This window comes from Hyla sarda, chromosome 1 (genome assembly GCF_029499605.1).
Source record: "Hyla sarda isolate aHylSar1 chromosome 1, aHylSar1.hap1, whole genome shotgun sequence".
Lineage (NCBI taxonomy): Eukaryota > Metazoa > Chordata > Amphibia > Anura > Hylidae > Hyla > Hyla sarda.
Window position 1 is genome coordinate 506474808 of NC_079189.1, and position 27708 is coordinate 506502515.

The following is a 27708-nucleotide window of genomic DNA, read 5'->3' on the forward strand; positions in this document are numbered from 1 at the left end:
GAGACATTAAAGACAACCAATAAAGGCAACTGTTTTACCATTGGTAGTGAAATGGTTCATAGCTTACTTTCTGAGGGAGAGAATTTCCATACGGTATCAGCGTGAGCATCTCCAACAAAAACTGTTCCATCTTCTGCTGCGACAATGTCATGAGGCATGTTAAAACTCTGCAACACAAAACACATGATTTCTATATGGACTATACTTTTTCAGTCAAATACCCTAGCACATGTTTTTGCAGTATCCCATAGTGTATTTTATGTGGGTAGGAAATATACGGAGTTCTAACTAAACATAAAATGTCAGAAGTCCACTTTAGACCATGTCTCCTTTCAACATCAAGTATGAAATATCAGGACAGCATGTTACCTTTCTAACTGGAACAAATGTGCTCAGAATCTCTCCGGTTGAAAAGTTCATCACAAAGCCTTGCACAGGCACAGAATCCCAATAGGACTTGCCATTGACTGCAAATAATATTCCACCTAAAACACAATTGGAATACAAAATGACAACTACATGGGCTAAAGGATTGTTCAATAGGTTATTCATTAAAGGGAATCTGTCATCAGCATCACCCCCACTAACCTGCTGGTACAGGCTTTAGAGCAAGTTACACTGATACAGTATTTTAATTCATGTCTCCATCCCACTGCTGTGCCCGAAAAAATAAATAAGCATATAAGGCCAGAACCCCCTATAGATTGGCATCAGCTGCAGAGAGCATCCGGCATCTGCCAGGTGTGAATCAGGTGCAGTCCACACTTCCTTTCCAACATTAAGCGATATCTGTAGCAAACCAGCACTAGGACCCCTTCATTCTCAGGAGCAAAGCAGTACCACCAGTTTAAAAAGTTAAGGCACATCCCAGCAATGAGCAATTACTTTCTGTATATTAACAATTCTTTAAAGGGGAACTCTGCTGGAAAACATTTTCTTTTAAAACAACTTGTGCCGGAAAGTTAAAGGGGGTACTCCGGTGAAAAACTTTTTTTCTTTAAATCAACTGGTGCCAGAAAGTTGAACAGATTTGTAAATTACTTCTATTAAAAAATCTTAAACCTTCCAGTACTTATTAGCTGCTGAATACTACAGAGGAAATTATTTTGTTTTTGGAACACAGTGCTCTCTGCTGACATCACATGCACAATGCTCTCTGCTGACATCTCTGTCCATTTTAGGAACTGTCCAGAGCAGCATATGTTTGCTATGGGGATTTTCTCCTACTTTGGACAGTTCGTAAAATGGACAGAGATGTCAGCAGAGAGCACTGTGCTCGTGATTCAGCAGAGAGCTCTGTGTTCCAAAAAGAAAATAATTTCCTCTGTAGTATTCAGCTAATAAGTACTGGAAGGATTGAGATTTTTTAATAGAAGTAATTTACAAATCTGTTTAACTTTCTGCCACCAGTTTTCCACCGGAGTGCCCCTTTAAACAGATTTGTAAAAAAATTAATAAATTAAAAAAAAATCTTAATCCTTCCAGTACTTTTTAGGGGCTGTATACTAAAGAGGAATCAAAAAAATAAATGCATTTCCTCTGATGTCATGACCACAGTGCTCTCTGCTGACCTCAGCTGTCCATTTTAGGAGCTGTCCAGAGCAGCATATGTTTGCTATGGGGAATTTCTTCTGCTCTGGACAGTTCCTAAAATGGACAGCAGAGGTCAGCAGAGAGCACTGTGGTCATGACATCAGAGGAAATGCATTTCTTTTTTGGATTTCTCTTTAGTATATAGCCCCTAAAAAGTACTGGAAGGATCTGTTTAACTTTCTGGCACCTGTTGATCTAAAAAAAAAAAGTTTTCCACAGGCGTACCCCTTTAAGGACCAGAGCATTTTTTTGCACATCTGACCACTGTCATTTTAAGCATTAATAGCTCTGGGATGCTTTTACTAATGAATTTGATTCACAGACAGTTTTTTCGTGACATATTCTACTTTAACAAAATGGTAAATTTTCACCAATACTTGCATCATTTCTTGATGAAAAATTCTAAAATTTCATGAAAAATTGGAAAATTTAGCATTTTTCTAACTTTGAAGCTCTCCGCTTGTAAGGAAAATAGACATACCAAATAAATTATATATTGATTCACATTTACATTATGTCTACTTTATGTTTGCATCATAAAGTTGACATGTTTTTACTTTTGGAAGACATCAGCAGGCTTTAAAGTTCAGCAGCAATTTTCCAATTTTTCACAATATTTTCAAAATTGTAATTTTTCAGGGACCAGTTAGGTTTTGAAGTGGATTTGAAGGGCCTTCATATAAGAAATACCCCATAAATGACCCCATTATAAAAACTGCACCTCTCAAATTATTCAAAATGACATTCAGTAAGTGTGTTAACCCTTTAGGTGTTTCACAGGAATAGCAGCAAAGTGAAGGAAAAAATTCAAAATCTTCATTTTTTTCCACTCGCATGTTCTTGTAGACCCAGTTTTTTAATTTTTACAAGAAGGAAGGAAAGAAATCCCCCCAAATTTGTAACCCAATTTCTCTCGAGTAAGGAAATAACTCATATGTGGATGTAAAGTGTTCGGTGGGCGCAATAGCGGGCTCAGAAGGGAATGAGCGACACTAGGATTTTGGAGAGTGAGTTTTTCTGAAATGGTTTTTGGGGGGCATGTCGCAATTTGGAAGCTCCTATGGTGCCAGAACAGCAAAAAATAAATAAAAAAAACACGTGGCATAATATTTTGAAAACTACACCCCTCAAGGAACGTAACAAGGGGTACAGTAAGCCTTAACACCCCACAGGTGTTTGACGACTTTTCGTTAAAGTTGGATGTGTAAATAAAACATTTTTTTCACTAAAATACTGGTTTTCACTCAAATTTTATATTTTTACAAGGGGTAATAGGAGAAAATGGCGCACCAAATGTGGAACCCCATCTCTTCTGAGTATGGAAATATCCCATGTGTGGACATCAAGTGCACTGCGGGTGCACTACAATGCTCAGAAGAGAAGGAGTCACATTGGGCTTTTGGAAATCAAATTTTGCTGAAATGGTTTTTGGGGGACATGTCCCATTTAGGAAGCCCCTATGGTGCCAGAACAGCAAAAAAAAACAAAAACAAAACACATGGCATACTATTTTAGACACAGTGAGCCTTAACACCCCACAAGTGTTTAACAAATTTTCGTTCAAGTCGGATGTGTAAATGAAAAATCTTTTCACTAAAATGCTGTTTTTTTTCTCCAAATTTATCATTTTACAAGAGGTAATAGGAGAAAATGCCCCCAAAATGTGTAACCCATTTCTTCTGAGTATGGAAATATCCCATGTGTGGATGTAAAGTGCTCTGCGGGCAAACTACAATGCTCAGAAGAGAAGGAGTGCCTTTGGGCTGTCGGAGAGAGAATTTGACTGGAATTCAAGTCAGGGGCCATGTGCATTTACAAAGCCCCATGGTGCCAGAACAGTGGACCCCCACACATGACTCTATTTCCGAAACTACACCCCTCACAAAATGTAACAATGCGTGCAGTGAGCATTTACACCCCACTGGCGTTTGACAGTGGGCTGCGCAAATGAAAAATAAAATGTTTCATTTTCATGGACCACTTTTCCAAAAATCTGTCAGACACCTGTGGGGCGTAAATGCTCACTGCACCCCTTATTACAATACTTGAGGGGTGTAGTTTCCAAAATGGGGTCACATGTGGGGGGGGGGTTCCACTGTTCTGGCACCATGTGCTTTGTAAATGCACATGGCCTTCAATTCCAGCCAAATTCTCTCTCCAAAAGCCCAATGGCACTCCTCTTCTAAGCCTTGTAGTGCACCAGCAGAGCACTTTACATCCACATATGGGGTATTTCCTTACTCAGAAGAAATTGTGTTACAGATTATGGCAGGGCTTTTTTTCCTCTTACACCTTGTGAAAATGAAAAATTTGGACTAACGCCAGCATTTTAGTGAAAAAAAATTGTTTTAATTTTCACGTCCAAATTTAACGAAAATTCTTCAAACATCTGTGGGGTGTTAAGGCTCACTATACCCCTTGTTACATTCCGTGAGGGGTGTAGTTTCCAAAATGAGGTCAAATGTGGGTGGTTATTTTTGTGTGTGTATATGTCAGAACCGCTGTAACAATCAGCCACCCCTGTGCAAATCACCTCAAATGTACATGGCGCGCTCACTCCTGAGCTTTGTTGTGTGGCCGCAGAGCATTTTACGTCCACATATCGGGGATTTCCGTACTCAGGAAAAATTGTGTTACAAATTAAGGGGGGGGGGGGGTTTCTTTTTTTCCTATCATCCCTTGTGAAAAGGAAAACACCAGCATTTTAGTTAAAAAAAAATTCATTTTCACATCCAAATTTAACGAAAATTCTTAAAAACACCTGTGGGGTGTTAAGGCTCACTATACCCCTTCGTACATTCAGTGAGGGGTGTAGTTTCCAAAATGGGGTCACATGTAGGTGTTTTTTTTTTCTTTGTGTTTATGTCAGAACCACTGTAACAATCAGCCACCCCTGTGCAAATCACCACAAATGTACATGGCGCTCTCACTCCTGAGCTTTGTTGTGCGCCCGCAGAGCATTTTACGTCCACATATGGGGTATTTCCATACTCGGGAGAAATTGCATTACAAATTTTGTTTTTTGTTTTTTCCTTTTACCTCTTGTGAAAATGAAAAGTATGGGCTCAAACCAGCATGTTAGTGTAAAAAAATAAAAAATTTTTACAATAACATGCTGGAGTAGACCCCAACTTTACCTTTTCATAAGGGGTGAAAGGAGAAAAAAAAAAAGGATTTCCATAGGGGTGGACATAGGGGTACTCTATGCCAGGGATTCCCAAACCAAACTGGGTGCCTCCAGCTGTTGCAAAACTCCCAGCATACCTGGACAGTCAATGGCTGTCCGGCAATACTGGGAGTTTTTGTTTTGCAACAGGTGGAGGCTCCGTTTTGGAAACACTGCCATACCAGAAGTTTTCATTTTTATTGGGGGGGGGGGGGGGGTAGGTAACTGTGTAGGGGTATGTGTATATGTAGTGTTTTTTACTTTATTAGTGTTTTATTAGTGTTTTTAGGGTACATTCACACAGGCACACAGCGGCTTTTCTGCAAGGAGTTTGAGCTGCAGCAGAAAATTAGCTGCATCTTAACTGCTTAAGGACCATGGACGTACGCGTACGTCTAAGCATCCTGGTAGTTAAGGACCAAGGACGTACGCATACCGGGCGGGGACCGAACGGGGGTGACTGCTGATATCGATCAGCAGTCACCCCGCGCAAATGCCCAGGGGGGTCATCAAATGAATTCACACTTGCGATTTACTGCGATTCCGGTGATGCGGTTCACGGGTACACCCCCAATCACCTCCTGTATCTATGGGGAGGTGGCAATTTCGTCACCCTCCCCAGGATCGCTGCAATTGGCTGGACCAGCCAATAGCAGCCGGCAGGGGAGGGTTTAACAGCATCCTCCTGCAGCTCTCGCGGCTGTCTGAGTTCAGTCAGTGGTCAGAGCTGCTGGAGGACGCCGGGGAACCCCCTCTGCCGAGATCGGAGGCCCCTCAGGAGATCAGAAGCCCCCATAGAACAGGGAAAGAATCCAGCCCAGAGAAAGGTAGGGTAAATAAAGTGAAAGTAAAAAAAAAAAAGCAAAAAAATTAAAATCCCCCCCCCCCTTCCCTGACCCCCTAATAGGTCCCCAAGGGTCCTCTGCAGTTTTTTCAGTGTGACCCGGGCCCTATTAGGGGTTCAGGGCACTACGATTTGCCCCCTTCTTTTTTGGCCGCAGCAGCTTTTTTTTTTTTACCCCATATAACGGTGTGTGATTTTTAATCACACACCGTTATATAATTCAGTCACACCAAACACACACTACATACTGCCCTGCCCCCCCCCCCACACACACACACCCTGCACCCTCCCCCACCACCGTAGAAAAAAGGCGAATCTGTCAGCGAGGACAATAAGGATCCTAAAATCCTGTGTTCTTCATCGTCCTCCTCATCATCTATTACTGATGATGAGTCCCCTGTACGGCGGCGGAGATGCTGCCAGGCGAGGCCACGTACCCCCCATGATAGTGGCCCAGTGGCCGGCGCTAGTGCGAGTGGTGATGCCGCTCGTACTAGGAGTCCGACCCCCCAGACAAGTTTAACGGAGCCCCCCAGAGGGTTATCAGCCACGGGTTCCGGAGTTTGTTGGCGACTCCGGAATCCGGATTGACAATTCTGGATTCACTGAAATTGCTATTTCAGTTATTTTTTCAGTGACAGTTTTGTCAATCACATGGTGGAGCAGACGAATCTGTACGCCAGGCAGTTCCTCGCCCACCACCCCGATTCTGTTTTGGCCAGGCCCATTGATGCAGCAGAAATGAGGACATTTTGGGGCCTCTTGCTGCATATGGGCCTGGTCAAAAAGCCAAGTGTCAGGCAGTACTGGAGCGGGGACATCTTCTACCAGACCCCGCTTTACAGAATGGTCATGGCACGGAGGCGGTTGGAGGCCATTCGAAAATGCCTCCATTATGCAGATAATGAGGCACGTCCACCCCGAAGTGATCCCACCTATGACCAGCTTTACAAAGTGAGCCCGGTCATCGATCACTTTGGGGCCAAATTTTTGGAGGCCTACGTACCCCTAAGGGAGCTCTCGGTCGATGAGTCTCCTATCAGTTTTAAGGGGAGACTCCTCTTCCGCCAGTATATTCCCTTGAAGCGGTCGCGGTATGGCGTGAAGCTCTATAAACTTTGTGAGAGTACCTCTGGGTACACTTACAAGTTTAGAGTGTATGAGGGACAAAATTCCCGTATTGAACCCCCAGTTGTTCCCCCACTCTGGGTGTTAGCGGGAAAATCGTTTGGGAGCTTGTGCACCAATTGCTGGATAAGGGTTACCACGTGTACGTAGACAACTTTTATACCAGCATCCCTCTGTTCACACCCCTTGCCGCCAGATCCACATCCGCTTGTGGGACCGTGCGGAAAAACCAGATAGGCCTCCCTCTAAATTTTCTGCAGACACCTATGCCCAAGGGTGAGTCCCGTGCCCTTACCAATGAAAACCTGTTGCTGGTCAGGTATAAGGATAAGAGGGATGTCCTTATGCTGAACACTATTCATGGTAACGGCAGCTCACCTGTCCCTGTGCGAGGCACCACAACAACGGTCCTCAAGCCCGATTGTATTCTGGACTACAATGGGTTATGGGGGGAGTTGATCTTACTGATCAAGTCCTCAAGCCATACATGGCCATGCGGAAAACTTGTGTATGGTACAAAAAAGTTGCGGTCTACTTGGTACAGGTTGCCATGTACAACTCTTTTGTACGGTACCAGAACGCTGGCAACACAGGGACATACCTTAAGTTCCAAGAAGAAGTCCTAAAGGTCCTGATCTTTGGTGACCGGGAAAGAGCAGGCCGGACTTCCCAAGGAACTGAAGTAATAGGTGCCAGGATCGTCCCAGGCCAACACTTTCCAGGTGAAGTCCCCCACACTGGAAAGAAGGGATGAACCCAGAAAAGATGCAGAGTGTGTTACAGGAGGGGATTCGGAAGGACACCACCACTAAATGTGACACTTGCCCCGATCATCCGGGCCTCTGCATTAAAAACTGCTTCAGGGAGTATCACACTTCCATGCAGTACTAAATTTTCCCTTTTCATTTTAATTTTCCATAATTTGACCCCAATGTACCAAGTCCAGAGTACATTGCAAATTTCAACCCCATAAAACCACTAAATTGTACAAAAAACACTTTTATAAAAAAAAAAAAAAAACGTTAAGACCTCTGGGGATATTTTTTCCAAAAATGGGTCATGGGTCACCGAGTTACTGTCATCGGGGACTTTTTTATGTTGCCTCAAATGCGCAACGCTCTCTCTCCACCTGAGCGGGGTGCGCATTTGAGGCAACAGGTTAGGGACGGCCACACACATCACATTTCCAGAATGATGATTCAGAGCATAGGGTTTGGGGTGGGCATATTTTTTAGTTTTGGCTATGCTCTGGGTCATCATTCTGGGAACATAATCTGTTTTATAATTTTATGTCCCACTGTACCCCATTTTAGTTATTTAGTGTACCCCAGTTATTTACCCCATGTAATGCCCCTTGAGGGGGGGGGGGGGGTCCCGCTGTTATGGCTCTATAGGCAGCAATAAAAAAGCTCAAGGACCCTGACTGCCCTCCTGCTCCTCCAAAACCTGGTGTGCACCCTCAGAGCTGCTTGCATCAAGATATGAAGTATGTCCTTACTCCAAATAAATGTATCTACAAATTTACGATGACATTTTCTCCTTTTACCACTTGTGAAAATGAAAAATTTGGGGTAACCTCAGCATTTTAGTATAAAAAAAATAATCAAATTTTTCCTTTTCACATCCCACTTAATGAACATTTATCAAACACCTGTGGGGTGTTAAGACTCACTGTACCCCTTGTTATGTTCCTTGAGGGGTGCAGTTTCCAAAATGGTATGCCATGTGGGGGGGGGGGGGGGGGGGGGTTTGCTGTTCTGGCACCAAAGGGGCTTCCTAAATGTGACATGCCCCCCCCATTTCAGCAAAATTTGAAAATGTGACTCCTTCTCTTCTGAGCATTGTAGTGCGCCCACAGTGCACTTGACGTCCACACATGTGGTATTTCCATACTCAGAAGAGATGGGGGTTACAAATTTTTGGGGGCATTTTCTCCTATTACCCCATGTAAAAAAGTTAAATTTGGGGGAAAACCAGCATTTTAGTGAAAAAAAAAATTCATTTACACATTCAACTTTAACGAAAAGTCGTCAAACACCTGTGGGGCGTTAAAGCTCACCGTACCCCTTGTTACGTTCCTTAAGGGGTGCAGTTTCCAAAATAGTATGCCATGTGGGGAGGTTTTTGCTGTCCTGGCACCATAGGGGCTTCCTAAATGTGACATGCCCCCTAAAAACCATTTAAGAAAAACTCACTTTCCAAAATCCCATTGTTGCTCCTTCCCTTCTGAGCCCTTTAGTGCACTCGCCAAACACTTGACATACACATATGAGGTATTTCCTTACTCGAGAGAAATTGGGTTACAAATTTTGAGACCATTTTTTGCCTTTTACCCCTTGTAAAAATTCAAAAATTGGGTCTACAAGAACATGCGAGTGTAAAAAAATCAAGATTTTGAATTTTCTCCTTCACTTTGCTGCTATTCCTGTGAAACACCTAAAGGGTTAACACACTTACTGAATGTCATTTTGAATACTTTGAGGGGTGCAGTTTTTATAATGGGGTCATTTGTGGGGCATTTCTAATATGAAGGCCCTTCAAATCCACTTCAAACCTGAACTGGTCCCTGAAAAATTCTGATTTAGAAAATTTTGTGAAAAATTGCTGCTATACTTTGAAGCCCTCTGATGTCTTCCAAAAGTAAAAACATGTCAACTTTATGATGCAAACTAGAGATGAGCGAACTTACAGTAAATTTGATTCGTCACGAACTTCTCGGCAGTTGATGACTTATCCTGCATAAATTAGTTCAGCTTTCAGGTGCTCCCGTGGGCTGGAAAAGGTGGATACAGTCCTAGGAGAATCTTTCCTAGGACTGTATCCACCTTTTCCAGCCCACCGTCAGCACCTGAAAGCTGAACTAATTTATGCAGGATAAGTCATCAACTGCCGAGCCGAGAAGTTCGTGACGAATCGAATTTACTGTAAGTTCGCTCATCTCTAATGCAAACATAAAGTAGACATATTGTGTTTGTGAATCAAAATATAATTTATTTGGAATGTCTATTTTCCTTACAAGCAGAGAGCTTCAAAGTTAGAAAATGCAAAGTTTTCAATTTTTTCATCAAATTTTGGAATTTTTCACCAAGAAATGATGCAAGTATAGACAAAATTTTACCACTAACATAAAGTAGAATATGTCACGAAAAAACTATCTGGGAATCAGAATGAAAGGTAAAAGCATTCCAGAGTTATTAATGCTTAAAGTGAAAGTGGTCAGATGTGCAAAAAACGCTCTGGTCCTACAGTGAAAAATGGCCTGGTCCTTAAGTGGTTAAAGTTGCAGCGAGAAACTTGCTGTAAACCCCTGCCCATGTGAATGTACCTGTAGGGGGGGGGGGGGGTTCAAACCTCCAGCTGTTGCAAAACTACAACTCCCAGAATGCCCTTTGGCTGTCTGTGCATGCTGGGGGTTGTAGTTATGCAACAGCTGGAGGCACACTGGTTGCAAAACACTGAGAGTTTGTCACTTAACTCAGTGTTTCACAACCAGTGTGCCTCTAGCTCAGTGATTACCAACCGCGGTGCCCTGCCCCGTGGTGCCGCGGGATTTTGCCGTGAATTTTTTATTTTTTTTAAATGCTCCGGCCTGCGCGCCTATGACTCACAGCGCTGCAGGAGGGAAGGGAAGCCTGCTTGCGCACACAGTGTCCCCCAGCGTCTCCCTCCCACGTGCGGCCCAGTGAGCCAAAAATGGTGCCCTGAATGCTGTGGAACAAACTGCAAGATGCACCTTCCTGTGCCATGGAACTGCAAGCTGCGCCGGATTCCCGTGCCGGCTTGCTTAAGGTACTGTACCCTTTTCCACTCCTTCCCTCTGTTACCCCTTCTCAACTCTGTCCAACCCCCCCCCCAACCCAAGTCCACCATCATGTCATCCATGTTCACCCCCCTGTCACCCATGTCCACCCTCCTGTAATCTATGTCCACCGCCCGTCACACATATCCACCCTCCTGTCATCCATGTCCACCCCCCTGTCACTCACGTCCACACTCCTGTCATCCATGTCCGCCTTGTCCACCTCCCTGTCACCCATGTCCGCCTTGTGTCCATCCGTCACCCACGTCCACCCTCCTGTCATCCATGTCCGCCTTGTGTCCATCCCTGTCACCCATGTCGATCCCCCCCGTCACCCATGTCCATCCCCCCATCACTCATGTCCACCCCCCCGTCATCCATGTCCACCCCCCCTGTCATCCATGTCAACCCCCCTGTCATCCATGTCAACCCCCCTGTCCATTCTTGTCACCCATGTCCACCCCCCCGTCAGTGTGTCCACCCTCCTGTCATCCATGTCCACCCCCTCTGTCATCCATGTCCACCCCCTCTGTCATCCATGTCCACCCCCTCTGTCATCCATGTCCCTCCAGTCACCCATGTCCACCCCCTGTCCATCCCTGTCACCCATGTTCACCCACCCATCCACCCCCGCAGTCTACCCAGTCACCCATGTTCACCCCCTATCCCTTTGTCAACCCAGTCCACCCCTCTGTCACTCCTGTCCACCCCTCTTTTACACCATTCTCACCCTTGTCCGCCCTCCTGTGATCCATGTCCATCCCTGTCACCCATGTTCACCCTCCTTTGTCCACCCCTCTGACCACATCCTTGTCACCCCTGTCCACCCCTATTTACCCCTCTGTCACCCCTGTCCACCCCTATTTACCCCTCTGTCCCTTTGTCCACCCCTGTCCACCCCTCTTTTACCACCTTGTCACTCTGTCCACCCTTCTGTCACCCCCTATGCCCCCGTCACCCATGTTCACTCTTCTACACCCATCTGTCACGCATGTACACCTCCCTACACCCCTGTCACCCCCTACACCCCTCTATCACCAATGTACACCCCTCTGTCACACGGGTACACTCCTCTACACCCTCTGTCACCCATGTGCATCCATCTACCACCTATGTACACTCCTCTACACTCATTACCCATGAACATCCCTCTACACCCGTCACCCATGTATATTCCTCTACACCCCTCTGTCACCCATGTACACTCTTCTACACCCCTCTGTCACGCATGTACACTCTTCTACACCCCTCTGTCACCCATGTACACTCTTCTACACCCCTCTGTGACCCATGTACACTCTTCTACACCCCTCTGTCACCCATGTACACTCTTCTACACCCCTCTGTCACCCATGTACACTCCTGTCACCAATGTACACCCCTCTGTCACCCATGTTCACTCCTCTCCACCCCTGTCACCCATGTACACTCTTCTACACCCCTCTGTCACCCATGTATACTCCTCTACGCTCCTCTGTCACCCATGTACACCCATCTATCACCCATGTACACTCCTCTACACCCCTCTGTCACCCATGTACACTCCTCTACACCCCTGTCACCCATGTACACTCCTCTACACCCCTCTGTTACCCATGTACACTCCTGTCACCAATGTACACCCCTCTGTCACCCATGTTCACTCCTCTCCACCCCTGTCACCCATGTACACTCTTCTACACCCCTCTGTCACCCATGTATACTCCTCTACACTCCTCTGTCACCCATGTACACCCATCTATCACCCATGTACACTCCTCTACACCCCTCTGTCACCCATGTACACTCCTCTACATCCCTGTCACCCATGTACACTCCTCTACACCCCTGTCACCCATGTACACTCCTCTACACCCCTCTATTACCCATGTACACTCCTGTCACCAATGTACACCCCTCTGTCACCCATGTTCACTCCTCTCCACCCGTCACCCATGTACACTCTTCTACACCCCTCTGTCACCCATCTATCATCCATGTACACTACTCTACACCCCTCTGTCACCCATGTATACTCCTCTATACACCTCTGTCACCCATGTACACCCATCTATCACCCATGTACATTCCTCTACACCCCTCTGTCCCCCATGTACACCCCTGTCACCCATGTACACTTTTCTAAACCCCTCTGCCACCCATGTACACTCCTCTACACCCCTCTGTCACCCATGTACACTCCTGTCACCAATGTACACCCCTCTGTCACCCATGTTCACTCCTCTACACCCCTGTCACCCATGTACACTCCTTTACACCCGTCACCCATGTACACTCCTCTACACCCCTCTGTCACCCATCTACACCCCTCTGTCACCCATGTACACTCCTCTGTCACCAAAGTACACTCCTCTACACCCTGTCACCCATGTACACTCCTCTACACCCCTTTGTCACCCATGTACACCCCTCTACACCCGTCACCCATGTACACTCCTCTACACCCCTGTCACCCATGTACACCCCTCTGTCACTCATGTACACTCCTCTACACCCCTCTGTCACCCATGTAAGTAAAAGTGCAGAGCCTAATAGGATTGTTTTGCAGGTTTAACGGTAAAGAATTGTGGCTGGAAGAAATCGTGTTGATGGCCCAGACTAGATGGAGAAGAGAAGGGAACAATGCTGATTAGAGAAGACGTCATCTGTGAGTTGCTGTACATATATAGTGCAATGCGGTTTTTCCTTTCCTTTTTTTTTTGTTGCTCGTCAACCACGGTAGGGGTGCCCCGCGAAAAAAAGATTGGGAAACACTGCTCTAGCTGTTGCAAAACTGCAACTCCCAGCATGTACGGTCTGTCAATGTATGCTGGGGGTTGTAATTTTGCAACAGCTGGAGGCACATTGGTTGCGAAACACTGAGTTAGGTAACAAACTCTGTGTTTCACAACCAGTGTGTCTTCAGCTGTTGCAAAACTACAACTCTCAGCATGCAGCCTTTGGCTGTCCATGGATGGTGGGAGTTGTAGTTATGCAACAGCTGGAGGCACAATTTTTCATAACTACAACTCCCAGCATGTCCAGGCAGCCAAAGGGCATGCTGGGAGTTGCAGTTGTGCCTCCAGCTGTTGCAAAACTACAACTCCCAGCATGCCCTTTGGCTGTGCATACTGGGAGTTGTTGCTAGGCAACAGCAGGAGGGAAACAGCACTTACCTCCTGCTGTAAGATCCCTCCGCAGAAGACAGCCGGGACCGTAGCCGCTGGGACCGCCGCCACACCGGCCCCGGGTAAGCCTCCCCCACACCCCCCGACTGCCGATCATACCCTCCCTCCACCGCCGATGCCCCATCGATGCCGCCCAGCAGGATGGGTGATTGGTCGGCCGGTCTGGCCGACTAATCACGCCAATTGTGAGGTGGCACTCGGACTGCACCAATCACCCGTTTTTTTCCGGGTCACTGGTGACCCGATTTACCCGGAATTGCCGCAAATCGCTGATCTGAATTGATCGGCGATTTGCAGCGATAGCTGACATGTGGGGTCTCAGGAATTATTTCAGCAGGCATCCCGGTCCGCTTCCCACCCGGCGAGCGGCGGTGATCGGATTCCCACGGGCGTACAGGTATGCCCTTGGTCCTTATGGGGTTAATATGTATGCTTTGCACAGACGCACATGTTTAGTAGAGAGACTAGGGGTTATAACTGTCCAATATTTGGACAACAACCACCTAATGCACATTTACTCATTTTATAAGAAACATTTAGTCATGTTTTCTGTTCTGATGTTCATAAATACATTTTTTCAATACAAATAAGTAACTATTAGTGCAAAAGATAATATTGATATAAATTACCTTGAATATAAGAGACTGCAAAAACTTCTGATCCAAATTCTTTGTGTTTGATTTCTTTGACAAAACGTCCAGTCTCTGCTTGAAAACATTGAATTCGTCCATTTTCTCTGTCAGCCACACACAACTGCCCTTGATCGGGTATCATAGCGAGACTATGTGGAATACGGAATTCACCAGGTTTAGCAATCCTGAAAGATGGTTCTGTAAAAAAAACAAAAAAAAAAATTCATTGTATAAATTCCTCCAAAAGAGTCAAGAAGAATCCCAAACACTTCACAACTAGAAAAAAGTTTTACTGTGAGAAGAAAGGGTAAAGGGGCACTCCACTGGCCAGCGTTCGAACATTTAGTTCCTAACTCTGTGTACCTGCTGCGGTGGTTGGCCACACCCCCCTCGTGACATCACGCCATGCCCCCTCAATTCAAGTCTATGACCCCCCTCCTATAGACTTGCATTGAGGGGTGTGATGTCACGAGGGGGCATGGCTGACCCCCGCAGTGGGTACACAGCATTCGGAACTAAATGATTCGAACGCTGGCCAGTGGAGTACCCCTTTATATATACACTTTGCTGCACTCACAAAGCTTACCTTTTCCCCACTCCATGATAAACTTCCCATTGGGTGAATACTGTATAATTCTACTATTGCAATAACCGTCAGCTACAAAGAAGTTCCCGGTTATGGGATCTACTGCAACATCAGCTGGCTGACAGAAATGCCTTTGGTCATTGCCAGGCTGAAAAGCTTCCCCCAGTGTTAAAAGCAGCACGCCATGAGGCCCAATCTTGAAAACCTTTAATAAAAATAAATATGGCATTATGTCTTACTAGTTGCAGTACCAATGATTGAAGACAACATACAATATTACAGAATATACACTAGTTACTTCATTTTAAATCAGGGAATATACACTCACTGGTCACTATATTAGATGCACATGTTCAATTGCTTGTTAATACAAGAAGCTAATCAGGCAATCACATGGCAGCAACTCAATGCATTTAGGCATGTAGATGTGGTCAAGACAACTTGCTGATGTTAAAATATTAAAGGGGTACTCCACTGGAAAACTTTTTTTTGAATCAACTGGTGCCAGAAAGTTAAACATATTTGTAAAAAACTTCTTTTAAAAAATCTTAATCCTTCCTGTACTTAGCAGCTGCTATATGTTCCACAGGAAGTTCTTTTCTTTTTTAATTTCTTTTCTGTCTGACCACAGTGCTTCTCTGCTGAAACCACTGTCCATTTTAGGAACTGTCCATTGCTGTCAGACAAAAAGGAAATTCAAAAGCAAAAGAACTTCCTCTGGGGCATACAGCAGCTGAAAAGTACTGGAAGGATTAAGATTTTTAAATAGAAGTCATTTACAAATCTGTTTAACTTTCTGGCACCAGTTGATGTAAAAAAAAAAAAAATAAATAAAAAAAAAGTTTTCCAGTGGAGTAACCTTAGGGTATGTTCACACTGAGGAATTGGAGAGGAATTTCCACGAGTAATTCTGCTCGCTTTTTCCTCTCCAAATCCTTCAGCAGTGAAAACCCCCTTAGAGCTGTGCAGAATTTCTGCCCCTCAGTTCACACTGAGGAATTTCCTCAAGCAGAATTCTGCCGAGGAAGTCTGTTCCGCTTGAAGTCTGTTCTTTCTTTCAGGCGGAATCAGCGTCGTTCTCCCATAGAGATCAATGTTATTATTTTTTTTCAGTCAGAAGCATTTCCACGTGGAATCCGCGCGGAATTGGCACGGAATTTCCGCATGAAAAAAAATAATTTATGAATAGAAATACTTGATACTCCTCCTCCACATGAAACCTGCATTTCCGCGCGAATTCCGCACGAAATCTCTGCTAATTCTGAGCGGAAAAAAAACTGTGTTTTGGGGCGGAAATCTTCAGCATGATTTCCGCCCCAATTCCTCAGTGTGAAGAAGCAGAAACGCCATCTGATGGACTTATCTTTCTCTGAGTAGCAACCAAATGTTGCTTATTTTTGCATTAAGAAAACAAATGAATAAAAAAAAAAGAGGCGGACTTAATCTTGTTATCACTTCCGTATTGCAATAGATTATGTCTAATGCTCAGAAGGTGTCCTAAAAAGCTTTGATTGGTGTACAAATATTGCTGCCATGTGATCGTATCAGGATGGGGGTCGTGGTGTGGGAGATGGGGTGATAAAGGGATCCCTTGCTTAATCTCCTTAGATGCAAAAGACCATGGCATCTAAGATTGAATGTTATGGATCTGAGCTGCCAACGATCTTGGTTATATCAGCAGGAAGTCATCTGTATGAGGGCTTTGCTCCATCACCATGTCATACATATACAGTGGGTTGTAGGAAGTACTTTCCAACAGTAATATATTTAGCAAACATCAGCTTTGGGGTCATGTATCCAATGCCACTGGTTGGCAACAACATTCAATAAACAGCAATTAAAAATCAATGCTCCAAAGGCCGATCTTAAGAGCTGTTGCACATATTCACCAATCATAACTGTCCAAGCTAGGCACAGCCTTTTACCAAGCTGAATGGGCTCTGTGGGATTCTGTTTGGTACTGCTTATTAATGGATACATATACAGTATGGCTGAAAAAATAAATTAAGACCATCTTTTGATGGGCATTCTTCAAGAGGTTTAGTGCATATCACTCTGTAGTCATACAGCAGCATATGTTGGCCATCAACTCCCATTGTAAAAACTTAACTGTATCTGCCTCAATGTATATCAAATGCAAACATTTAGCTTAAACAGCCAGAGCACATCCTGTGTTCAGTGCAAAATGCTTGGTTATAAGATCATAGAGAACACATTTATGTCCTGAAAGCATTTTCACTATTTACAATATGTGTGTGTGCGTCTGAGAAACACTGACTATTAGGGAAAGCTCCTGAAAAGGGGGCGCGATTGAGCTGCTTTGTATGTATATATTATATATGTATATATATTCATTCTACGTTTCCACAATTATACTGTACCTGGTGAAGGGCAACATCAGTGACCCAAAAGTTGCCATCTGTATCAACTGTTAACCCATGGGGCAGATAAAATCTAAGAAAGAAAAAAAAAAACATGTCAAGATGTAGTTAGTAGTAATAGAGTAATCAGAATATAGTGGACAGAACTGATTATTTCTATGAGAAAAAATAAATAAAAAAATTTCCACCTAAGAAGAGATTGCCAAAGTAGTCAGCCTACAACTACAGCCATTGTCCCAGACAGACTTATAAAACTGAGCCAATGGGTTGTTCGCTCCTAGACCTGGCTAAAATGTGTTTTGGCTTGGGCAGGTTATTCTAATGTAATGTCTGGCTATTTGGTATTTGCCATTTATAGGATATATATCCGATTACATCCCACAACAGATCTATTCACCAACAAAATTTGGTCATGTATTGGTCTCTTGGACAAAATAATGGGATAGATTCATGACCAGCAGTTGAGTGATATGTTATGTAAGGCTATAAACAACAGACAGAAATACAGGTCTCAATCAACATACAGGTTCTTGCCAGTGGACTGCAGAATGGCAGAGCTGTTTGGATTCACCACCAGGATGGTGCCCTCTTCAATAGGTCCAATCCCTCGTTGTTGATAAACAAACTTTCTGTCAAATGAGCTGTAACCAAAATAAAGTGTTAAATAACTGAAAGACATTCAATATAATATTTTTTTTTTTTTTTTATCACAATGTGAACTATTAAAAGACATTTTACTATAATACAACTCTTCACAGTAGGGTATGCAGACTGCCTCTACAGCAGTCACCTAGAGTATGTATGGAGAGGCAGTGTGCATACCCTACTACCACAAACAGTGGACCCTGATGATGGACATCTGATGAAGCATCCTCCATCATGTGAAACTGCTGTAACCTACATTATTACTAATATTAATATTATAAAAGGGTAACAAGTCTTCCCTCTACTAATAGGAACTAAACATCCTGATGCCTGTAATGTAAAAGACCACTGCTGCAGTTCTACATTTAATCCACCAGAGGGCGCAGAAGTCAAGGTTTTAAAACTAGTCTACTCTAAGCAGTTCTCATAAAGCGAGCAATCTAATGAAGGTACTGTACATCATTTAACACATTAGACTGGGTTCACACTGCTTTTTTTTTGCATTTTTATTTTTACATTTTAAAATCAGAAAAAATGCATGAATTATTATTGCTGCCAAAGTTTTGTGAAGTGGTTTTTGGCAATGCAGTTTTAATAGGAGATATACGTTTGAAATGTTTCATCTGTGAAAACCTTAATTTGTGGCAAAAGTTAATTCATCATGGCTGCACCTCAGTTGCGATGCGATGAACCATGTGAACCACGAACAACATGAAAGCGGATAGGGGGCCCTATATTTCCTCTTGTCCATGGGCTGTATCTGGTACTACAGCTCTGTCCCACTCAGGCGAATGGGAATAACAGACATGGCCTGTAGACAGAAGGGTTAGTTTCTATAAGAATACACAACACTTTCTCTGCATACATTCACATGTGCTTATATTTGCTGCAAACCTGCCGCAGATCTTGCTGTCCATTGACTTCAGTGAGTAGCAAAATCTGCTACAGCAAATCTGCAGCAGAAAATACGCACATGCGTACGTACCCTCTCACAAGATCTTTAAAAGGGTATTCTGGGATTCCTTTTTTATGTTGCTGGGGGGCTCCTAAAAGTGAAAATAAATAAGAACCCTGGTCCCCCACAGCTCCTGGTCCGTCAACATCCAGCACCTGCTGCTCCTCATTTTTAGCTTTCTGAGACAACAAATTGAAGCAGGACCCCCCCCCCCCCCCCCCACACTTGGCTAATGATTGGCTGAGCAGGCAAGTTCTGCAAACGTCATCTTGGAAGCAGTGGGGAACCAGAGATTGCTGGACTGGGAGCAGCCAGTACTGGGGTAAATAAGTAATGTTTAATTTTTAGCAGCACCCCAGAAAAATACAACAAAAAAATTAAATACTGGAGTACCCCTTTAAGTGACCCAAAATTCCCTATTTTCACATACATCTGGCCTTAAAGATTATAAATTTCCACTGCCTTTAACTAAAGCTTCTGTTATTCGATACTTGCTCAATCATAGCAAAATGTAAAGGTTTATACACCCTAAGAAGATATCCAGACGATGATGTAACACGTTTTTATATACCATTGTCCATTTAAGTAATTCATCATTGTACGCTCTTATGCTAAACCTACGGTGAGTCACTGACATCTAGGAGCATCTTTAAGTTTTTATACATATATATATATATATATTTGGAAGACATAATAAAAGTATACAGTCTTGACTATAACGGCACCAGATGTTCTTTTATGCCTTGCCGCAGTGTTTATGTATAGATTTATGACATGTATATTTTTTCCAGTAGGGTTTTTGTTCTCAAACTGATCGGAAAAATGACAACTACTCAAAAAAGAGAATCCATTTCCCTACACGTCACATTACTTACTTGTCATCCCAGACATGGTCACCTCTGTGAAATATAACCAGGTTGTTGTTGGGATCCAGAGCTAGCCCTGACACCTGCCCTATTTCTAAGTTTATTCCCGGCCAGTCAGTGTCTTCCTCCAAGTGATAATCTGAAAGCAAAAAAAGGAGCTTGAATAAGGTTCACATTACATGTCATACCACCGGCTCACAATGTACCCTGCTTGGTCTGCAGATACAGCTTGTAAATACAAAAGCAGTTAGCTAGTGTAGCTACCAAAGGTCCAGGATATTTGCTAATTTGACATTTTAGGTAAATATTTATAAACAGAAATGTCCCTTCAATTGGGCAATATTGGGACTTGACAGGATAATGGATGATCTGATGCCCATGTTTTATAAGCTCAGAAAATTTTCAGAAAATCACCCAAAATCAATTAACTCAAAAGTTCCATATTAATCAATTTACCTGAAACCAAAACGGTCTCCCCATAACAACCAATCACAGCTCAGTTTTGATTACACCTGAGCTTGTTAAGATATGAAAGCTGAGTAGTGATTGGTTGTTTTGGTCTTGGTTTCATGAAAATTGTTGATTATGGGACGAAATCTGCGGTAACTTTGTTCAACTCGGTAAATTTCCTAACTGGCTTTCTTTGCCATTGTAGTATTGTGAGAGACTTTAGCCTGGCTTCACACTAATGTAATGCAGACACAGTTTTGCATCTGTGTTAAGGCCACAAGTCCTGACGTGACCATAGGTCTGATGACCCAAAATGAGAGCTATCAGGACGGGTCATCAGTGGTTGGGACAGATTTACAGTTGTGATATGCAACTGATTTTAACCCCTCACCCTGGCATGCCTTTTGGGATTAATGCCAGTTTTTCCATTGTTGCATTCCAAATGCCGTAACTTTTTTTATTTTTCCATAGACAAAGCCATAGGAGAGCTTGTTTTTGTTGTACAGGTTGTACTTTTTAAAGTCATCATTTATCTTACTGCTTAAATTTTATTAATTCTCTTTTTGCTGGTAAAATGGAAAACATGCAATTTCGCCATTCATTTTTTGAATTCTATTAGGGATCATTTTGCAGGAAAATGTCTACCTTGCATTTTAAATGTACTATGTCTTTAGAGTGGGCCAAAAAACTGTACACCTGAACATATACCATTAAATAGAGACCAGAAGGTCACGGTTTTGGCCTTGGTTGGTAATAAAGGCCAATACGTATCTTCACGGCAAACCCATTAAATTTACAGTGGATGGACAAAAATTGCCTTATTCACTCCTTTCACATTCCATACGGCCATATCATGGTGTGATCCCTGTTCATCTACCCTTATTAAGGCAGAGGCATTTGAGAAAGTGAATAGAGTTGAGCGAACTTACAGTAAATTGGCTCGTAGTGAACCTCGCAGCTCGGCTGTTGATTACTTTAGTCTGCATAAATTAGTTTAGCTTTCCAAGGGCTCTAAAAGGGAACACTGGGAAAAAATTGCATTCCACATCTCTGGAATTCTGCCATATAAACATCTTTATCCCATCTATGGAAGCAATAAAATACTATGAGACTTCTCACAAGAGGACACCTAATGCTCATTATTGTGAATATAATTCTGTAATTGCAAGGCTTAGAGAGGACCTGTAGACATTCCCAAAATTATTTTCACCAAATAGCTTGGGTGTCCTGATTACACACTTTTTTGTTGTTTTAAAGTTTCTTGATACACCCTTTTGTTCCTCTGATATGGGGTTTTATAGTTTGACAATTCAGGCAATTAGTCAGATGGGCGTAAACTTAGTTTTAATAATGGGAGTGAATATCAGGTAATAGGTAGGAGTACACAGTCAGGAGGTGTGTATTAGGCATACAAGCCACTCAGTTTACAAAATTCACACCCACTGACTATAATCCCTATCACCTAAGTCATTTCCATTATTAAAATTAAGTTCATACCCATTTGACAGATTCCCTGAATCCTAGACAAAGCCCTTGTGGCAAAATGCGATGGAGGTGTGATGAGTAACTGTGGTTAGTATAGTGAGTAACTGGGATCTATGTGTATTTCCCAGTGCTCTATTTCTATTCTACATAATATACTTCTGTATTTTGGTATCTGTTCAGTACTCACATTGAGATTTACCGCATAAATCTATTATTAAACTGCATGTTCCTTTATACATACCCAATTTTATTACAGGACGGCGACGAACATTATGCTTAACTCTTCTTTACTACATTGGCCATAGCAGCAAGGATTAAAACAGGTATACAGAAGAAAAAACAAGTGATTCAGCTAATATGCAAATGAGGCATACAGAATAGCCAATCAGCATCAGGTACATAGGTGATATAAGGAGAGTGTAGATGACGTCCTTCCTCTTCTTTGCTGCTACTTGCCAAGATAAGTACTGTTATTTTTTCCTCCATTATTCTCTGTTTTAATTTATCAATTTCCCTTTTTATTTGTATATATTTTTTCTTACTAAAGAATTTTGTTTCTCATTATTATTGTATCTCCCTGTTTTGGGTACATATTGTCTGTTCTTTTACTTCATATATTTATTTCTTATTGTCATCCTTATTTTCCATTCTTATGAATATGTATATATTTTTCCAGTCATTTTCATATAGTGTCCATCTTTTTTGCTGTATTTCTTACCTTTTTTCTTGTTTTTTCTTTACTGCGTCACTGCCTCGCGCTCTCTTCACAGTTGCTTGCCGACCCCAGCCATTGCCGGGTCTCGCGAGAACACGCCTCCGCTGACGATCAGCTGTTGGCGCGCATTCAAACCGCTTCACAATTCCGTTGTATCGTCATTTCAGGTTCTTATTCCCATTGCCTGTTTTACAGCGCCATCCTGTGGCTATTATGATTTTTATTCTCATGGCATCCTTTTATATTTTTTCTTTCAGATAAAATCTTCATTGCATACTCATACCTCCCTTTTTCATTGCCTTCCGGCTATTAATGGCCTTTTTATCTTATTTATTCCTATTCCCCTTATTTATTATTCTATATATTTATATTAATTATTAAGTTAATTTATTAATTTTACACATATATATTTTTTACTATCATCTATTTACATTAGTATTTACATATATTTATATAGCAATATTTAATATATTTACACATTTTACCATATACAATGGCCAATGAGGACGCCACAAAAATTGCTGAAACTCAACAATTTGAGTTTGTTGATGAGAAATAAGTCTGTTCAATCGGCGGTACATACCACATTGTCTGGTATTCCTGATGTGATAGCGAAATCTGTCACATTAGTTATGTCCAAAACTTCCACATCTAAATCTCCTTCTACTCCTTCTGACCAATTCTGGTCAGCGGAAGAATCCACTTCCAAGATGGCAGAAGGCTTTAAGATTTCAGGGAAGGCCTCCCATAAAAGGCACCTATCTACCAGTCCTATTGGAAAACATCCCATAAAGTCCAAAAAGACTGAAGACCAGGAAAAATATAAAGCTTTTTCAAAAAGCACTATTGTTGATGCTACAAATGTGCATCCCTTACCTTCTGCCCGTGAGGTGAATACTAGCAAAGGGGCTGTCAGAGTCTCTCACCGGGCAAAACCTGACTCATATAATGAATCTCCTGACCAGTGTTCCTCTAAGGAAGCCGATCTTTCGGACCAGAAAGACAGTTCTGATTATGAGGACATCTCTGGTGATGATGATAAAGTCATTTTAGATACAGAAGACCAAAAAATTGGTCATTCTGGATAGTGCCAGACAACCATTTTTCGATCCAGGATAAATTAAACACCCTAGATCAGGGGAGTGGCTACCTCATCCCCTAGTAGCCAAATATTTGCTTTGGCTTCAAAAAGGGAGGGACAAACACCATCAATCCAATAGGCCTGATAGATGATAGTGGGTAATATCCCATAATAATATAAATATATTTTGGTAAATCCCTTCTTGTGATGATAACCAAAGTTTCTTACAGGCTAAACCCAGATGTCAACCCTACTAGCTAACATATGAAGCAAGAAAATGTCACTCTCATTCATGCCATTCGGTTGTTGAGACTCAAAACGATAAATCCAAGCTGCCTCTTTACAGAGGATCCTCTTGTCATGGTCCCCAAGACACATAGATGGTCGTACATATTCAATTACAGAAAATTTCTGCACATTACGGTTACCATGATTCACTGTGTTGACATGGCGTGCCACTGGTGTTTCCCTTTCATGCTGTACCAATATCCTGCGACGAAGCTCACAATTTGTTTTTCCTATATAATCCATTGGGCAGGTACACTGGCATATGTAGACCACACCTCTTGTTTTACAATTGACACGTTTCACAGTCCCTGACTGTGTAAGGTATACTAGTAACTGATGATGTGATCTTTGAGCCAACCTTAATGTAGGGACACGCCCTGCAATTTCCACATCCTAACATGCTGGAAACACTTTTATTTAACCAATTGGTGGATTCAGGGCGGGTATAGTGGCTATGAACAAGTCGGTCATTTAAACTCATGCCTCTCCGATAGGTGACAGAGGGACATGGTGAAATAAAGGGAGAAATATCTGCATCTGCGTTCAAAATTGGCCAATTTTTAGTCAGGATGTTAAAAACTTCTCTAGCATTATTATCTTAGGTCCCGATAATTCTAATTATGCCCTCATCAGTTTGTTTAGGTTGAGGTCTAAGAAGATTCAGAAGTGGAAGCCATAGATGCTCTTCTGCATCTCTGGCCCTTGGAAAATCTTTATGCATTTCTCCCGTTTTCTCTAATTTCGAGAGTTCTCCTCCTAGTCAAATCGCAAAAATCAAGCATGGTATTGATAACTCCTTTGTGGCCAACACTATCGTGGTTTCCCCAGATATTGGGAATGGTGATCAATTTCTCTCAAATTCTTCTCATCCGCTAATCATTCAGGATCCCTTCGGGCATCCTCCTCCTCTTGTCACATCAAATCTTTTGACTCTAGTGGCTTGGCTCATTTCGGGCCAACAGGATAAGATTCAGAGTTCTCTCAATCGACTAGAGATATTCTCTCAGACGCTTGGGCCCCAGGTACCAGATCTGCTTACAGATCAGCCTGGAAACTTTGGTCTGATTGGTGCTTGCAGCGGGATTTGCATCCCGTACATGCACCTGTGACTCAAGCACTTAAATTTCCTTTCAGCATCTTTTGATGCTGGTAAAGCATATCGTACCATTAATGTGTACCGTTCCGCTATCTCTTTTTATCCCGCTCCTATCAACTCCATGTCTTTTGGTAAACACCCTTTAATTTGCGAAATAATGAAGGGTATTTAATTCAGATGTCCCCCTCAACCCAAATATCATTCTAAATGGGATGTATCATTGATTCTCAAGCTTCTCGATTCTTGGGGGGGGGGGGGGGGCAATGAACAATTATCCCTTAAACATTTATCTTTCAAACTTACAGTCTTACTTTGCCTTATTTCTGTTAAAAGGATCTCAGATGTTAAAGCCCTTGACATATCTCAGACAATTCATTCGAATGGGGTTCTTTTTTCTGTATCTTGACGAACAAAAACGAACCTTCATTCAGTATTTTATCCTTCTTTCCCTCTCAAGGAAAATCTTTGTGTTGTTCGCTGTCTCAAAGTCTATGAGCAGACTTCTCCATTCAGACTTCCTAATTCAACTCAATTGCTTATATCCTTTTGCAAACCTTTCCTTCCAGTTTCTTCCACCACCTTAGCTAGATGGGTTAGAAAAACTATGTCTTTAGCTGGAATTGACATCTCCATATTTAGTGCACATTCTACCAGAGGTGCTATGTCCACAAAACTATGTCAAGAAGGAGGATCTTTGTCAGATATTATGAAAGGTGCCAATCCTCAGAATTCATATTCAAAACCTTTTATTTTAGACCTGAACCTCATATTTCCATGGTCATTGTTTGAGTTATAATCTTTGTGTGTATATATATATATATAAATATGTTTATTGTATTACTATTTTGTTAATTCTATTTTATATATTCATTTATATTGTTATAGCTTTACACACAAGCATAATGTTAGTCTCCGTCCTGAAATAAAATTGGAGATTTCCCTACCTTTAGTGACGGAAAATATAGATTTTATTAAGGACAGGAGATGAACATTATCCCTTTGGATTACCCTACCCAATGTTATTATCATTTACTCTTATTTCTTCCAGCTTAATTCCTCATTACGAAAGACTTCTTCAAGACTTCAAATTGTCTTCCACCTAGAATTCATGTCTGTTCTCCTACCATAACTGAAGTTCATCGTTCAATGTTGAAGACTTCACCTTTCAAGATCTTTGATAATTATTTAATGTTCTTGTTTTGACATTCTATGTTGAGACTTATTTTGACTCTTTAATAAGTATTTTCTTGTGCATCAAAGAAGAGGAAGTACATTATCTACACCTATCACCTATGTACCTGATGCTGATTGGCTATTCTGTATGCCTAATTTGCATATTACCTGTATCCCGTTTTAACCCTTGCTGCTAATCCAAAGTAGTAAAGAAGAGTTAAGCATAATGTTCTCCAGACATTAATAAAATCTATATTTTCCATCACTAAAAGTAGGAAAATCTCCAATTATTAATATACTCCTTTGTACATTATATTTTCCTTTTGAATGCATCTTGGAATATAATTTTTTTTTGCCCTTGAGAAATTCCCCCTTCCCCATCCTTTTTTCTTGCTTCTTTACCCTATCTTTACATTGGGGGAATTTGTCAAAACCGGTCCAGAGGAAAAGTTGCTGAGTTGCCCATAGCAACCAGATTGCTTCTATCATTTTCAGAGGCCTTTTCAAAAATGAAAGAAGCAATCTGATTGCTGTTATGGGCAGCTCAGCAAATTTTCCTCTAGACAGGTTTTGATAAATCTTCCCCAATGAATATATTTTTACTCTATGGTCCTTTTTGCTGGTTCTTTCTGTTATAGGTTAGTTGATTCCCTTAACTGCCAGCAAACTATCAAACTTAAGGGTTGGGAAGCGTATCACAAAACTGTGTGTTATTAAAGCATCCTAAGCTATTAATATTAAAATCTCATTTTATTTATTTACTTATTGATTTGTTTATTTTTTTGGGGGGGGCGGGGGTGTCTGTAGGTGTTTGGCTACAAGACCTCTTTAAATAGCCATGAATCCTTTTTTGATGAGTATTAACAATTTATATTGACTATGTGATTTTGGGGTTGTACTGGTTTAGAAGAACATGGCTGCTTTCTTTCAGAACAAGTAATACTCTTATTGATGGCACCTTTTGTGGCAACATGCCTCATCTCATCACATGAGCCTTAGCTGTAAAACAAGACCCAGCCTTTAGAAAAAAATAATTGATCATTTTCTTGGAAAAAGCAGACATGTTTTTCTAATCCAATGGAAACCACAAGTGGACTTCGGGAGGTGCTAATAACCTTGTCACTTGCTGTTCAGATGAACATCCACAGAAAGTACTTCATTGTTATTTAAGGTTGTACAGTGAAAATATTGAAAATAATATATATTTCTGTGGCACCAGGGCACATCAGCAATCAGAAAGACATGATCATTATAAATGGCTGCTCAATTAAGAGACTGAATGGTCATTAGAAAATGTCAAGGCTTTAAGCTATAAATCAGAATGGCACAAGCCGAATGCCAAGCGAGTTGGAAGAGAGTGTTAGGACATGACTAGCGTACTATTCATTGCCCTGTGAGTGCCGTGTGAGCCGGTTATCACTGTTATATTCGTGTCTGATAAATTAGTTCACACTGTAATTATTTCTGCTTTCCGCCAATTGCTCCACCATGCCAAGTAATTGTCCGACACAGAATAATAGTCTATATCCCTTAACAATGAGATGCCATTAAAGCACATTAATACAGGTCTTACACTAGTTTAAACTGTAATAAAAAAATTATTTTCTAACTTCTAAAAACAAAAAATGATTGCTTCCACCATGGAAGCTTTTCTGCAA

The 27708-nt window shown here is 42.1% G+C and overlaps 1 protein-coding gene across 6 annotated transcripts in view; it reads right to left on the reverse strand.

The window, feature by feature from the left end:
• The window catches only part of PAM (peptidylglycine alpha-amidating monooxygenase), a 214696-nt gene that overhangs the window by 19235 nt on the left and 167753 nt on the right, over nt 1-27708 (reverse strand). For all 6 annotated transcript variants that reach the window (XM_056537530.1, XM_056537532.1, XM_056537527.1 and 3 more), the window contains 7 exons: nt 19772-19901; nt 17821-17937; nt 17297-17369; nt 14916-15120; nt 14327-14527; nt 370-485; nt 68-167 (listed from right to left, as the gene is read on the reverse strand). In XM_056537530.1, the coding sequence (XP_056393505.1) occupies nt 68-167; nt 370-485; nt 14327-14527; nt 14916-15120; nt 17297-17369; nt 17821-17937; nt 19772-19901 (942 nt within the window). The remainder of the gene's footprint in view (nt 1-67; nt 168-369; nt 486-14326; nt 14528-14915; nt 15121-17296; nt 17370-17820; nt 17938-19771; nt 19902-27708) is intronic.